Source organism: Pyrus communis, chromosome 6 (genome assembly GCF_041283825.1).
Source record: "Pyrus communis isolate YQ-2024b chromosome 6, ASM4128382v1, whole genome shotgun sequence".
In the NCBI taxonomy this organism is placed as follows: domain Eukaryota; kingdom Viridiplantae; phylum Streptophyta; class Magnoliopsida; order Rosales; family Rosaceae; genus Pyrus; species Pyrus communis.
The window spans coordinates 12,125,381-12,141,480 of NC_142570.1; the positions used below are offsets into that span (position 1 = coordinate 12,125,381).

General features: G+C 36.9%; 2 protein-coding genes and 1 long non-coding RNA gene across 19 annotated transcripts; 1 reads left to right on the forward strand and 2 right to left on the reverse strand.

Moving 5' to 3' along the window:
- The first annotated feature begins 666 nt into the window (after window positions 1-666).
- LOC137710779 (F-box protein PP2-A12) lies at window positions 667-3,351 on the forward strand. Its single transcript, XM_068449903.2, has 3 exons — window positions 667-1,215; window positions 1,559-1,677; window positions 2,657-3,351. Exons 1-3 carry the CDS (start codon window positions 889-891, stop codon window positions 3,078-3,080), a joined length of 870 nt encoding a protein of 289 aa, XP_068306004.2. The 5' UTR covers window positions 667-888; the 3' UTR covers window positions 3,081-3,351.
- A 2,128-nt stretch (window positions 3,352-5,479) lies between these two features.
- On the reverse strand, window positions 5,480-9,440 carry LOC137711422 (uncharacterized). Of its 17 annotated transcripts, none has more exons than XM_088695796.1 (7): window positions 9,298-9,436; window positions 7,742-7,812; window positions 7,367-7,421; window positions 7,173-7,281; window positions 6,958-7,058; window positions 6,367-6,718; window positions 5,480-6,279 (listed from the first exon to the last, which is right to left on the reverse strand). In XM_088695796.1, coding segments are annotated over exons 5-7 (972 nt in total). In that variant the 5' UTR covers window positions 6,960-7,058; window positions 7,173-7,281; window positions 7,367-7,421; window positions 7,742-7,812; window positions 9,298-9,436; the 3' UTR covers window positions 5,480-5,661. The 17 variants fall into 17 exon arrangements, with proteins under 17 accessions (XP_088551922.1, XP_088551921.1, XP_088551923.1 ...); XM_088695795.1 differs by having other exon boundaries at window positions 7,367-7,453; window positions 9,298-9,434; XM_088695797.1 differs by having other exon boundaries at window positions 7,367-7,453; window positions 7,712-7,812; window positions 9,298-9,434.
- A 1,979-nt stretch (window positions 9,441-11,419) lies between these two features.
- Window positions 11,420-15,658, reverse strand: LOC148696302 (uncharacterized). Its single transcript, XR_015963615.1, has 2 exons — window positions 12,027-15,658; window positions 11,420-11,938 (listed from the first exon to the last, which is right to left on the reverse strand). It is a non-coding gene; the product is annotated as an uncharacterized LOC148696302 (long non-coding RNA).
- Window positions 15,659-16,100: the final 442 nt, after the last annotated feature.

The window sequence follows — 16,100 nt, forward strand, 5'->3', positions numbered from 1 at the left end:
AAACAGTGTTCAACAGAATTAAAGAGATAAATCTTTAATCCAAAAATAGTCATTTTATCTTAATTTTCCTTATTTTTACAATGATGTCCATTTCCTTAATTTGATCTAAGAATCTCCATTTTCCCTAATATTCTGATATGATTTGATTATAATTCCAACAAAGAAAAAAAAATTATGATTCTAATTGGCCCACAATCTTATCCTCCAATATGTTAATCAAATTGAGAAAATACCTCTAATCCACAAAATTTAAGAAAATCATCTCCTATTAAGAGAAATAATTAAAATCCATTATCCAAAAAACAAAGTGAGAAACCAAATTCAAAAATTCCAATACCAGAAGCAGTTTACGGTGCGAACCAATCACTATTCCACGGAAAGGGATTACTTGATCCTTTCCTCCTAATTCATTAAATCAAAAAATTCGTACAAATTGATTTAACAATTATAAAAAGAAGCTTACTTTAAAAGTTATAATAATTTTAAATGTTAATCAATTTTCAACAGTACGAATTCTCTGATTTGATGAATTAGAAGGAATGGATCCGGAGAGCATCCATTTCCCAAGTCCACAGCTATCCATCTTTTTATAAATAAAAAAAATCTCAATAAACGACAAGATCCTGGTCTCTCCATCTTATTCTCACACATCAGGCCGCTGTCCTCCCTCCTTTTCTAGGGAACCAAACAAACAGCCAAACACAATCCTCCCACAGCTTGTATTCTTCTACGCGTCCCGTCCCCTCTACATATCATCAACAAGTTTCATACTTTTTGCCACCATTAAATCCTCCATGTCAACTCCCACCATACCCACCTCTCTCTCTCCTCTGTTCTCCTAGGTTTCTCTCTCTTTCTCTCTCTAGGATTGCTGTCTTCTGTTTGACTATGGGTGCGGGTTTCTCTTCTGTTTTCAAATCGGAAAACCCAGTTACAGTCGGATCTTTACCATCGAAACCCGGTCTCGGCGATTTGCCGGAGAGCTGCGCGGCGATGATTCTGGGGTATTTGGACCCGCCGGAGATTTGCAAATTGGCGAAGCTGAATCGGGCGTTTCGCGGCGCTTCTTGGGCTGATTTCATTTGGGAATCGAAATTGCCGTCGAATTATCAAACTATTGTGGGCAAAGTGTTCGGCGATGGATTGGAAAATCTGGGTAAGAGAGATGTTTATACGAGGCTTTGTCAGCCCAACTCTTTCGATGATGGAACCAAGGTGGGTCATCTTTCGTTTTGTTTTCTGGGTTTTGTTTCTTGTTTTCTGTTTGGGTGCCGAGAAAGCGTGGGAAAATTGGGAAAGTTAGATTCTTGGAATTATGTTGTATCATTGTCGTGTGGGTTTGATTGGTTTCTCTGTTTTCTCATAAATCGAATTTTATTGAAAGATGAAAATTTATTGTTCAAAGTCTAGATATTTTCTAGTGCCAGGACTAGAAATTCAACAAGTTTGACTTTCCTTAAGAATTAGTATTTTCCATCTTTTAATTTATTAATTTGTTTCTTTGTTCCCTTGTTTTGATTTAGTGCGGTGTTTGATAAATTTTGTGTTGTGGGTGTAGACAATTTGGCTGGATAAAAGTACAGGATCAGTTTGCTTGTCGATTTCTTCTAAGGGATTAGCAATTACCGGCATTGATGATCGCAGATATTGGAATCATATTCCAACTGAAGAATCTAGGTAAGAACAATGGCATTTTTTCTTTTTTAGTCATTGGATTTTGGAGAAATGTGAAGATTTGTATGTTGCGGATTGATGGTACTTTATGGCTTTTCCCAAATATTTTTGCAATTTTAAATTATTAATGCACGATTTTGGGGTTGGAAGGTTGTGGCTGTGATTGTCCGTGGCTTGGTAATGGCTTTTGAAGTTTTTCAGGTCAAGCATGCCAAAACAAAAAAAAACATTGTGGCAATCTCGTTTTTTTCGAGATGTTTGCAATCGATCTAGTGATCAATGTTTTCTTCAATATGATTGCGATCGATCTAATGATCAATGTTAACTGTTTGGTTAAACATGATCTGTTATCTCATCATCTGCATAGAAGTATTTCCCTTCTGTTTTTGAAAGGATAGAAGGGAGGAGTCTATAAATATGTAAGTTTATTTGGTCACCGAAAATAACGAGAATGGGCTAATATCGTATTTGAGGATGATGTGCCCGGTCCCTTGAGACTACGAAGTATTTGTAGTACATAGTTTCTTCTTGAAGTTGATGTTATTTAAGCTTGTCAGAAGTTATGAAGCATCTGATATTGAAATGGCTCGATTTCAGCCTACTTAGAGCTAGTGAAACTCTTCAAAAAATAAAAAGCTCCCTGTATTAAGAAAAAGTTGAGATTTTTCCGTGATTTGAGCGTATTTGAATTGCTAACAGGCCATTTTATGAACTTGTTTGTACTGTTGCATTTATGGCTGCGTTCCTGCTAGTGGATTCCGTCCTACAAACTGTGTCTAAAATCAGTTACAAAATGAAACCCAAAGCATATAGAGTACGAGATTGGTGTGTATTTTTATGTTTATTCATATTTGAGCTTTGTGACTAATACAATGCATCTTAATGTGATCGTTTGAAATAAACCGAAGGGTTGTGTATTGCTTACCTTTGAACTACAAGTATTTGTTGAATTAATTCGTAATTTTTCTTTGCTGGAACACAGATTTTGCTCAGTTGCATATCTTCAGCAAATATGGTGGTTTGAAGTTGATGGGGAGGTTGAGTTTCCATTTCCTGTCGGGACATACAGCCTATTCTTCAGGTTGCAGCTGGGACGGTCTTCTCAGAAAAGGTTTGGTCGCCGAGTTTGCAATATTGAGCATGTCCACGGTTGGGACATAAAACCCGTGAGGTTCCAACTATGGACTTCAGAAGGTCATTATGCCTCGTCTCAGTGCTTTTTAACGGAACCTGGAAAATGGAATTACTACCTTGTTGGGGACTTTGTTGTGGAGAACCCGAATGCATCAACGAAGCTTAAACTCTCCATGACCCAGATCGATTGCACCCATACCAAAGGCGGTCTCTGTTTAGACTCTGTACTTATATACCCTAGTGAATTTAGAGAAAGGCTAAAGCATTTTTAGTTTGCGCTTAAGCTTTTTATCGGTAGGAAGCTCTGTATCATAGCGGTAGATGGTGTCGAAAAGAAATCGAAATTAGGTAGTGAGATGTGTCCTTTTGGAGTGTCCTGTGTATTTAAGCAAAGAAAGGTGTAAATTCGTTTTTGACTCGTTTAATTAGTGACAGTGGATTAAGATTTTGCAAGTCCGTCTGTCTTCATGGTTGGCGGTTTCTGCTTCGTTATGGGGTTTTGAGAAATTAATCATAATATTTACAGTTTGAGAATTGATTGAATATCGTGGTTCCCTAATGCGTGTAGATTGAATTAGATTTTGAAACACAACCTATTATTTTCTTTATTATTTGCTTTCGCTAACGGTTGCAACTTTCAGCTCCACACCAATGCGCAAGAGAGACGGATGAGGGTTTGAATTAGAGTTACCGAAAATAGAATTGGGTTTATTTAGCAGGCAAGCAGAAGGCAAAGAACCGTAATCTCTCAACGACCAACAACAATGTTTGGGTTCGTCAACTCAAGGCTTGGTCACAATCTCTGGAAATATGCCAATGGTTCTCTCTCCCCCGCCCACCGTCGCCTATCCCTGTCCCAAACACACAGAAATTGATCCTCTCTCTCCTCTTAAAGTCGCTTGTCCTTAGTACATGTGTTTGTACCAACAGGATCAAGTGATGATTAGTAATCTCATGAGTACGATCTCTGAATCTTTACTTCATATCACTATTGCTTGTGATACCTCCCATGCTTTATGGGATTGTCTCCAATAGGTCTCACACGCTTTTCATCTCTTCACCCATCACTTTCTTCATGGCGGCCCTCAAGTCGGGGCGATCCTAGGGATTATGGTCAGGATCCTTGGTTTTTTGCTCAAAAGTTTGCGCCCTCTTCTCCCGAGCGTCTTATTCTGCTCGAATCCTTCTTCGGTTCATTACCTCGCGAGCATCCTAACCTCCACTTCCGACGTCCAGGGGATGTTAGGGAGGGTTTGCTGGTGTCAGACCACTATCATGATGCTCGGCACATTACATACTTTGGTTAGCTTGGTAAAAAAATGCAACCAAATTGTATGCATTTCTCAGAGACGGCTCCAATCTGTTCTTGCTTAAAACTAGGAGGTCAACAAAGACCCATATGATGGGCCTTTGGTGAGCTTCGATACAGACTATAAGAATTTGACATCAAGGTTTAAATGGTTTAGCCTTAAAATTGGGTTACTCCCAGTGTAGTGCTCTGTGTATGTACTGAATATAGATTACAAGATGCGCTTGGTTATAGTGTAATCTTTTATTTTCTCTTATGTGTCCGACCGTCTATAAGATGTACTCGTCTCCCTTATATAGGCCTCCAATGAGCCCAAAGGTCCTAGGTTCTCAAGGACTCCCACTGCTCTAGCACTAAATGATCTTAACATGTAAGCTTAACTTGTTGATGACTCCTCTATTTAGTCGACACGTAGAGATGAAGTGATAGTTGCTCAGAACTAGTTGAAAGGTTTTTTGGGTCAACACATATCGAGCGCTCCGTTCGATCTTAAGTAACTGAGGAAATGCCGACCCAAGCGCTTTGTCTAACAACCTTTATGTCTTTTTATAGGTTTTTGTTTTCACCGACGGCCAACAAGTGGCTTGGAGTTTACATCCAAGTATGTTTGTCTCTGGGGCCTCGTGCTATAAAGTTGTCAGTTTACCCACTTGCCTCAAGTGGTCAGAAAGTACTTTATGAGAAGGTGATTGACCTCCTTGTCGATAGTCAAACCAGACAGTGGAGCGATCGTCTATGGTGCTCAGAGTTGCTTCCTTTAGTTCTATTAGGCCAACTTTTTAGCCAAATGCCTTTGTTGTCTTCTTCTTCTCTGAATCTTCTTTGGGCTTTTGCTGGACATTCTCTAGGCCTGTATTATTTTAGGGGCGTATAAGAACTCCGAGTTAACAACCTAATCATCATGAAGCACTTCAAAATAATAGTTAACAAAAATTTTGTTGAACTTGTGACACAAGTCCAACAAAAACGCTTATAGACATCGGTATTACCTATATAATCATTCTCCAACTAGCCCAAGATCTTAACGTTCATGAAAATAAACTACTAACAAACTATAAAACTAAATCACACCCTCAACAAACTAGAATTCTTAATGTTATTTGTACTCTTTTGAATTCTAAAATTTTCTTCCCGAACACCCAACAACTTGAGTTACCATCATACTCGAACCAAGACTTCTATAACAAGAAAACCCTAACAAGTACCCGATTCGATATGGGCCCCACCAAAAGATAATCCATTACTTGGTCATGGTTATTCGTTTTCCATTAGAGTTGGGCAATGACTTATGGTGCTTTGACTCCTATGGAAACAAAGGGTTAGAAAGTGTTACGCCTTTTGCGGTTTTAGCCTGCAAATTACTTCTCCAAAAGCACTTTGGCATTTAAGCTCTTTCGATTTCAAAATTTAGATCAATTATGACACAGATTACTGTCACAATCGTCACTAATAAGCAGCGCCAATAATGTTTCAGTCATACCGTTTTATACCAAATATATCATTACAATTGACTAGAAGATTAAACGCGACTGCATAATTATCCTTCATAAGCCATGCTCTAACAGATGCGTAATGTATACCTTTTTCCTTTCCTCGGACATGGTAAAGAACACTCTCAGCAGGTCATGATTAGTGGCCAGTATATTTATCGCTCTAAAGACTTGCAATCCGGTAAGGCCTTCAATTTTGCTCAACTCACCGTCAAGTTTAGCTTGCAATTCAGCCACTTGTTTATCAGTTGAAAGAACTTTAATCAGAGCATCAATCTTAGACGTCATCGCTTGTACCGAAGCTGCCATACTCCCAAAATTCTTTGCCACCTCCTCCATTACCTTTGCTTTCACCCTGCGACCGGGATCTGAAACACTTGGGGTACTTTGTGCAGGCCTTCGTTGTTGGGTACTAAATGATACATCAAACTGTTCCATCCCTTCAGACTCTGATTCTATATTCGTATCCGCATTCAGAATCACATTTTCACCCAAATCATCGTCCCCGCCATGAGTTTGATCAATGTTTGCATCCTCTTGCCTAATGTCCTCTTCATCACCATCATCATTGCCAACATTTGTACCAGTATGACGACCTTTTTCATATATCTCCCGCAAAACAGGGTAGAATGGAAATGGCTTGCCATACAGTCCACTTGCATCCCTTCTTTTCTACAATTACAGAATATTACAGAAACTATAATCCATAGTCGACGGGAAAATATAAGAAAAAATGAATAAGGATATCTGCAGACTTACCTTCACCCATTCATCATATACACTTCTATTGCAAACCAACATCATTTGTTTATCATCCCAACTAAATCCACCTTGAGATAACATCTCAGTTAAGGCACAATACTTTTTCTTCAATGTCTTAACTCGTGATTCAATGTGAGGAGACGCTTGTATTCCACAACCCGGCAGTTTAGCTTCCAGCATTGCCTCTATATGGGTTAAGTATCCATTTTTGAAACCATTATCAGCTCGCCACTTGGTGTTGCGATATAATTCTTGCAATGATTCAACTAATGCAGAATCTTCTTTGGTTGTCCAGAAACGTTTGTTTTGACCCCTTCCTCGTTTTCTTATAGCTGAATTAGAATTCATCCTAATAAAATAACAACATAAAAAAAAAACATGTGACACAACTACAAACACAGCATAACAATAATTGCATAGCATAAAAATGATAATTGCGTAATTTAAAATAATTAAAAAAAGGAATGACTTAGAACGGTAATGACTGTGACATGCCATGAATTCTATAGATAATTAAGCACTACGTGGCCGAGTCATAGTACCATGCTTGCGCACAAGGACACAAGAAAAGGGAGGGAGGTGTATTACATTTCTTGTGGGAAAATAGTTCTTTCCCTTGTTTTGCTGCTTCTCTCGCTCGTGCTCAATCAAATTCCAGTATCAATAGACTTAAATATTAACTGTTTACCCTAAAAGACACGACAACGATGAATAGAGTTAAATTGTAAGTGAACTAATATTTTTTACAATAAAGATATAAGGGATATACATTGCACAGATATACATGATGCATAAAGTCTCACATGTTTCCGAAACAAAAACACTAACAATCCAAGATATACGATCAATTAGCTCTTCAACCGCTAATGGATTGCTGGATATCCTTAGTTCCCTTCGTAGTTCATGTCATATCTGGACACAACCCAGGAAAAATAAATATAAATACAAAGACAGAAGAAGATAAAGGCATGTGTCCAAAGCTGGTACAAGAAATTACCTTTCTTTTAGCAGGAAGCTCATTCCAAAACATAAATTTTGATATCCTCCTAAGTCTGTTACGCAGGACGTGTACTCAGTGAATATGCTTTTGAAAAAAGATCAACAAGTGTACATTAATTCCTAAATTCCCATGAATTTGATATGCTAATTTACTGAAAGGATTTGACAAAAAAAGACTTTTGGATTAGCAAATGAGAAGCTTAGTTATCCAAAATTAGCAAATAAATCAGAACAAAAGAAAACAAAGACCAAAATTTTTTGATACACACAGAGTACAAATGGACGAAGAGAGAGAGCTCAAAAACGAATGATACACATACAGATCTCAATATGGATAAAATACCAGCTGAATTTTATAAGAAAGAATTCAGACCACAATACGATAGTTACAGCATAATGTTTTGGTTGAGATTCTCAGCATGCATTTCATTTACATATAAGTACCTGCCATAACAATTGAGAATATTAAGCCCTTTACGATAAACAAACTACCAAGAATCTTGCTCTATTTACGTATGAAGGTGCATTATACTAACTTATCAGGAAAACTTCTCAGCGTAAAAAAAAACATCGCATACACAAAGATAGATGCCTCCAGTCAGCTGTCTGCTCATGGTCTAAACAAATATTGTTTTCTTCATTATAATAAAACCATATTCTTTTGTAAAAACTACCGAAAACACACCAAAAAGAAAAAAAACATGGAAAGAAAAACAAATATTGTAGGCTAACATCTATGCTCATGTGTTGATACCTCTATCTGTCTATCATAATTTCGACCATCATATATTGCCAAAGAAATAAGTAAACTGGAAAGCGGAAACAAACTAGCTCCTAATCCATCATAACCATAGATGGAGTTAGCAATTGCCCTGATGGGGCAGCTGCCCCCACTCAACTTGTAAGAAAAAGAAACAGAAAAACCTTTGTATTCATGATTATCGTGAAGAATACATTAGTTCCACATAAACCTTCATTCTCTAAACTCAATAAACCAATATTTCATCCTCATCCTACTCTCACCTAGTTAATTACATAGTTCTATGGCTGTAGTGACCCAAGATACTTATCGTTGTATAAGAATATGATCAATGAGATTAACAATTAGGCTCTGCCCTTGCTGCTGGATCAACGCTAACAGATGCTAGAACCGGCAAGGAAAGAGATTTCTATCCTATACAAATTCTCTTCCTTTTAGCTCCCGCTTTACCTCTCTAAAAAATATCATCCACCCAAATCTAAATCTTTGTAACAATAACATTGTGGCACATCATTATTCGATCATTTATAACATTTTTTTTTTTTGGATAATAAGTTCATTTTGTTTTCAGAAGTTGGCCTCAGTAAATAAAATTTCTAGCCCCGTCCCTGCTCATATAATTCTTATATGTCGTGCTTAACATGGAAGCAGATTTGATTCTGGCAGCTTCAGAACAAAAACATAAAAACACTAAACTAACCAGTTTTCGGTTATTCATTCCATGGTAAAATATTCACATCATCTAATTCTCTTCTCATAAAAAAATTTAGGAACCCCATCAAACACAAAAAGGGTATAAAAAACAAGGTTGAATCCTAAATTCCTAATTAAATTAACAAACAAATATATACATATGTATGTGTGTGTGTGTGTGTGTGTGTGTGTGTGTGTGTGTGTGTGTATTTGTTGATCACAGAGCAGAACAAACTTCATTCATTCAATACCAAAGGTTCAATCTTTTTGGAATCTTGCAACCAATCTCCATTGGCCTTCACAAAATTTTACCGACAGATTCAGCTATATCAACTATACTACGAAATTCCATAACAATATATTAAAAAAAATTAAATTATAAACTACAGTTGTACTGGAAAAAGAAAAGAAAACCCAACAAAAAAAAAAGAACTCAAAATGTAAGTTCGAATTGGTGGGTTCTCTGGATTACTTACATTTTGGGAAGAAGAAGAAGAAGAAGATTCGGGTCGTTGGCGCTCGATTTTGATTGGTGTCGCCAATCGCGCAGTGGAGGTTTTTCTTCAGTGTTGTGGACTCGGGAATGTTCCTTTCGAATATCGAAACCGCATATGTAGACATCGAACTAGAAGAAGAGCCTTTTGTTGGGCGTATTGGGTTGGTTTCGTTGGGCTAATTTTCCGTGGGAATAGTATTCGTGTCATGCGTTAAAAAGGTGAAATGTCGATTTAATCTCGGAACTATCATTTCAGTGAAAATTACGTTTTTGAATTATTTTTTTTGGTAAAATAAGTCCCTAAACTCATGAAAAATTGCTAATTTCGTCCCTAATATTATATTCAAAGCTATTTTATTCAATTTTTCGTCAACTTAAGTCACTTTTTAGAGTGTAATCCTATCATCTTCTCACCTATAAGCCCTTAACATTTCATATAGGTTACGAATCTAACGTCTAATTTACCTCCAAAGTTAACTTACACTATTTCTTATGAAAAACTACCAATTTACCCTCCAAAGTTAACTCCATACACTAATACTTTATGGAAAAACTACCAATTTACCTTCCAATGTGTATCACATGGCAGTAATGCGTCACGCCCCAAACCAGGGTTTGAGGCGTGACAGGATGGTATCATAGCATAGGTATTAGACACCCTTGGATAAAAACTGTGGGAGAAGATTAGCATGAGCCAAATAAGTTTGAATTTAGAAGAATCTATGCGATGGGTTTTGGAAGTAAGGGTTTTGGTTGGCCTATAGTGATATGTAGAGTGTGCGAATAGGCTTAAATGTGAAGTCAATTTTTGCACATGATCTTGACAATTGAATTCATATGTGGATCTTTTGAGAAATGAAATTAAGTTTGATCCAAAAACGAAAAGGATGAAAGTGAAGCAATGCATGCATATAATTTTAAGATGAATTTCTCAGGTGAAATGGGTTTAGGAGTAACTAAAGGACGAGAGGACTTGAAAGGTGGACTTAAGTAAGAGGATTGTGGTAAGAAGTAAGAAATAAACTGAGTACGTAGTTTTAATGTTTTTGCCATTCAAAGATAGATAGGACATCTATCATTTTTTATGTTTTTTTAGGTTTGGTCACTGTAATGAAAAAACATTTGGAGAAGTCAGTGTGTACTCAACTCATTTGACTTTTAAAGGTGAAGGAAACAGGAAGTTTTTCAAGTAAATTCTAGAAAATGAATTTCTTGAGAAAATTTTTAAGTTAGTTGAGGGATTAGAATTGATCTTAGAGTTAAGAATTGAATGAAACGAGAATTTGATGCGACATAGAGTTTTGTAATTTCTGGTGTTGTTTTGATCCTGAGTAGTGGACAAATAAGAAGGATTTTATGCAAAAGGATTTTATAATAAGCTAGTTATGTGCAATGTTGGAATGAGTATATTAGAGATTAAGATGCTACGAACACTTAGATTTTGTTACTCATATATTTTGAAGTAAGAGCAAGTATGTACAAAGGAAATTTAGGCTTGAATAGGTCTATGAATTACTTGTGGGATAGATATGAAGCTAGAAGTCACAATTTGTTGATGGATTATATATGCAATGAGTAACCAGTGAACAAATTGCCAGATTTATTCCTAAAATGATACAAAGAATCAAGGTTGGTTCGATATAAGATACCGAACTGGAAACCATATCCCAATTCCTCTGAAATTTTCCAGAATCCCAATTTCAAGACTGATCCCAAACCAAATTTTAGGGAATCCCAAATTTCAGGAATCCCGAAATAGTTTTCGGATTTCGGGACGGGAATTGTTATTAGCAGTCCAAAATTCTCATTCTACACTCCAAACTTTCTATATTTAGAAAGAAAAATACACTTTGTGAGGAGTGTAGAATGAAATTTTTAGAGTGCTAATAACACTTCCCTTTTGGAACAAATTGGGATTAAATTTTAATTTTGGACTTTTGGTCTATTGGGCTAAAACTTGACATATTGGGCTGTTAGGCTAAAATTTAGTCTTTTATATTAAAATTATCAGCCCACTACAATCTATTTTGAGCCACCAATACAATCTATTTTGAGCCTTTAACTTCATACATACCAATCTGTGCAATCATAGATTTATAGCCTAATTGAAATAAGAAATTATGAATTGTTCTTCAAATATATTCTACTACACATGAATGCAACAAAAATAAATTAAGTAACAAATCCAAAAGCAAAAAAATTAGTTACAAGCCAAAGTTTCAAAATAAATAAGTAACAAACCCAAAAGTAAAAAAAATAGTTACAAGCCAAAGTTTCAAAATAAATTAAGTAACAAACCCAAAAACAAAAAAAATAGTTACAAGCCAAATTTTCAAAATAAATTAAGTCATAAACCAAAAGCAAAAACAAAAGCTTAAAGTTTATGAAGATTGTTGGCCTCTTCGGCCCCTTGATCTTGTTGATGATTTTGGTTGCTCCCTTCTTGTTGGTACCCTTCCCCTTGATGTTGATGATTGAGCCCTTCCCCTTAAAATGGATGTCCGTGGAGGTAGTGATTGATTTTGACGTTGTTGAACTTCAAAGTTGAGGTGGTCGAGGAGGTGGATGTGACATTTCATTTCCTTGTGTTGTATGCTTCTCACCTCCCAAACTAGCCGTGCCTAAAATAATAAACCACAAATAATTTAGATTGAATTATAGAAATAGATAATAAATACCAAGAAAATAAAAATTAAATTATTTACTTACTTTTTTTAAAGTGTTCAAGTTCCTTGTAGAATTGAATTCGTCGAGTGTAAACTCCTTGTAGAAACAAAATTCATTTCCTCGAAGCCAATCACTAGAACACACTAAAGCCTCAACCGTTTTAGGTGTTAAGGAAGCCAATCACTAGAACACATTAAAGTATCACTACTACTAGTACTACTAGTACTACTACTACTACTAAGGACCACTCCCTCCTTATATGCATTATACAACTCGGTTGCATAGCTTTTAACTCTTGCTTTCTCCTCCCTTATTTTGTCCCATCCATAGCCAAGCTCTTCCAAATTTGTCTCCAACATTTTAAATGTGTACCTTGGATCAAGTGCTTGGGCTACAAAGACAATAGGGTTCACCTTTTTAATGTCACTGCAATATTTGTCAAACTTGAGCTTCATTGGGGTAGCCACACTTTGCAAAGTAGCATTAGAGGTGTTTAAAATTTGTTCTTCTATCTCCACTTGCAAAGCAATCATCGTGCTAAGTATTAAGTGTGACGTTAGAGTAAGGGTTGCACTCAATGCCAAGGTGGAATCATAAAACTTTTTAAGAAAGTGAGCAAAACTCACTAACCTCTCCTAATTATCCACCTCCGAAGGACCCACCCGCTTGGCCTTTGTTGTCACCCCATCCTCTTTCGAGACCTCCTCTTTAAAGTAAGCAATAAAAGAGTCACACTCAAAGGCCATCTTAGAGAACACTTCTTTAAACTTGAAAGCACTATTAAGCATTTCATAGGTGGCATTCCACCTTGTGAAAACATCAAAAGGGATACTTGACATCCTATTAAGTCTCAACAAGACACAAGATTCCCTAAAAGACTCCAACCTTGCCGGGAATAAGTATATCAACTTCACACAATTTCTTATAGCATCAATCCCACAACTAAGCTCCGCCATTCCATCCTTAACTATCAAATTGAGGATGTGACAAGCATGTGCAAGTGAGCCCTGTTGAGTAAAAGAGTACCATTTGACTTAAGTCTTCTTTTCATGTATGCAATAGTGGTGTCATTTGCACTAACATTGTCAACGGTAATGCTAAACACCTTGTCTATGCCCCAGTCATTCAAGCAACCCTCTAGACATGTTCTAATGCCATCACCTTTGTGAAAGTAACTTGGACAAAGTTTAGGATCCTTTTATGCAATGCCCAATTAGTGTCCAAAAAATGGGCCGTGAAAACCATGTAGTTTATCTTTTGAATCGAGGTCCAAGTATCAGTTGTGATACTCACTCTCAACCCCTCAAGCACACTTTTTATTTTTGCCTTCTCTTCGAAAAACAACTCCAAAACCACTACCGCCACCTTATACCTATTAGGAAGCCTGTACTTTGGATTCAAGTCACGAATAAAAGCTTGAAAGTCCTCTTGATCGACCACCCTAAAAGGTATCTCCACTATTATAATCCATCTCACACATCTCTTATCAAGTCTTTTTATTGAAAGTGTGAGTGACAATTGCACCTCTTATCTTGCTTGTGTCAATGTTGGTTGATTCGGATCCACTCTCAAAGAGACTAGAACCCGGGCATTTCTTCAAATGCTTAAGAATTCTCTCACTCCTTCTTTCGAGGAGTACCTCCCATTCTCTCACTACTTCTTCTACCATTGAACAAAAAAGAGAATCAAAATTTCAAATATGAATTGGACAAGCATGACAGGCAGTTCTATGTGACGACAACTTGACATTGCTTAACCACATTACAACAAACTTTCAAATACGCATAATTAGAACAGATCAGGGAAGAAAAGGACATTCAAAATTTATTGCAACTCCCTAAACCTTCTCAAAGCAACGCAAAAGAGATACCTTTTCAACAAGCTTTGCCTGCATTCAAAGAATGAGGTAATAGATGGTGACCTCACTTTTGTCAGGTAACATGTCTTTCTAGTTTCTAATAAAAAAAAGCATCAACCCAAAGCAACATCAAACCCGAATTCCTTTAAATTCAGTGGTATTATAGACTATCTTGGCACAACCAAGATCAAGCCAATATTTCAATTCTCAGTTTATGCAACAAATGAAGGATAACTTATCCAACATAGTCACTATGTAACTGAACACTATAAAATTCACCGAAACAAATGAATTTCTATACCCACATAATAAATAATGAAGACTCAGAAGCCAGAGATCAAGTTGCGATTATGCAAACAAGAAGGAAGGGAGAGAAAAAAAATATATCCAAGAACATATTATCAAACATAAAATGTATACAGGTTTTCAATTACCTACTAGCACTAAAATTTTCAATAAAGATACCATAAAACATCAGAAGTTTCAACAAAAGTTTCAACTTCGAAGAATCAAAACATCGGAGTTGTGTACATCATTGTTTAAGCATAATGCAACATCGACTGGACTACAATAGACCGCTTTAGGGCTGGTTCAATATGGGATACCGAACCGAAACCCTTGTCCTAATTCCCAAACCGATGTTTTTGGGAATCCCAATGTCAAGACCAATTCCAAACCAAATTTTCGATAATCCCGAAATAGTTTCGGGATTTCTGGACAAATCGGGAATCCCGAAATAGTTTTGGACTTTTGGGCTATTAGGCTAAAATTTATCTTTTTATATTAAAATTTAGGTTTATAGCCCAACCTAATTTGTGCAATCAATATCAATCTATGCATAACTTCATACATATTGGGCTTTTAGCCTTTAACTTCATACATAGAAATCCCAAGGATACAGCTTATACTAGGATACAGCTTGCTCATGAGCATGAACATCTCATTGACATGACTCACAGAAATCCCAAGAGCTCGGAGAGCTTATTTTAGGACAACACATGCATCATATTACTGAAACATTGTATTCATCCAAGGGAATGTTTCCCACACGTTTCAAGCAGTGGCCTTCATGAAAAGAGATTGCACGGTAGTACCTGAATTGTTACATCTTAAAACTAATCTTGTGTCCGAGATATAGGCACAATCCTAACATACTGCATAATTCTTTACCAATATTGATGCTAACACTTCCACCAAAAATTGCATAATGCCTATCCATGTATTAAAGCAAATGGAGTTATATATTATATGCTCCTAAACATACAAACTAATAACTATGACACCATCCAACTAAAAATTACTACCTTGACTGTAGAAACTTAACAAGAACCCCCCTCCCCCAGATAAACGTTATAAGGGAAGTAAGGATAAGACATCTACTTGTTTCTTGTTAGGCATAGGTAGAGAGAAAAACCAATCTCGCCATACAGAAACTGTGACAACCCGTTCCAAATTTTACGTTTTTATTTTATTTAAAAAGCATGAATTTACGAAATTGCCCTAGAGGTAAGGACTTTGACTTCTATTGACCATCGTCTAGAGAGACGTATGACTTATTCTTTTAACATATTCTCGTAATACTCGTGGATGTGAACGCATAGGCGAAAGCCGTTTGCGAGTCCGGATTATAACGGTATAGTTATGGACGTTTGAAATTGGTTATTTAAATATTTGAATTCCCACCTTGTGGGATTAGTGGACCAATTAAATTAAAGGGACAAGGAACCAATTAGAAGAAGAAGAAAAGTTTGAAGCCAATCAAAAAGAAAGAAGAAAAGAAAAGAAAAACAAAAAAAAAAAAAAAAAAAAAAAAAGGGGAAAAGCTTCCCGTGCACCCATACCCGCACCACCGCGAGTCCATCTTCCAAGGCCGATTCCGGCCAACTTCGGTGGAGTTTTTGGATGCCACCACCACCATCTTGAAGCTCTCATTCCCCTCTACAAAACCCACCCAAGAACCACCTTGATTAACCATGGTATGAGGCGGTTTGAGGCCACGAAAGTTGACGAAAATCAATGGTGCTCCGGCCACCCTTTTCGATTTTCCGGCAAATCGGCAAAGCGATGGCCGATGCCACCACTTGGGCTTTGTAGCCCATCATCCCAGGAGCAAAACCCAACCAACCTTGACCCCGTTGGACCACCGTAGACGATGAATCGATGTCGGGAAGTTTTAGGCACCCGCCGGCTTCGTGGACAAAATTGACCATCTTCCGTCCACTTTTGGACTTCGTGGCAGGTATGAAAGTTGCTCCACT

Bases quoted from the DNA above. Each gene is read 5' to 3' on its own strand.
- LOC137710779 (XM_068449903.2), top strand. From the start codon at position 889: ATGGGTGCGGGTTTCTCTTCTGTTTTCAAATCGGAAAACCCAGTTACA. The intron at 1,216-1,558 runs GTGGGTCATCTT...TTGTGGGTGTAG, and splicing joins CTTTCGATGATGGAACCAAG to ACAATTTGGCTGGATAAAAG. The intron at 1,678-2,656 runs GTAAGAACAATG...GCTGGAACACAG, and splicing joins ATTCCAACTGAAGAATCTAG to ATTTTGCTCAGTTGCATATC.
- LOC137711422 (XM_068450660.2), bottom strand. From the start codon at position 7,389: ATGAGCTTCCTGCTAAAAGAAAG. The intron at 6,719-7,366 runs GTAATTTCTTGT...TTATTTTATTAG, and splicing joins AGCTTCCTGCTAAAAGAAAG to GATGAATTCTAATTCAGCTA. The intron at 6,280-6,366 runs GTAAGTCTGCAG...CTGTAATTGTAG, and splicing joins TATATGATGAATGGGTGAAG to AAAAGAAGGGATGCAAGTGG.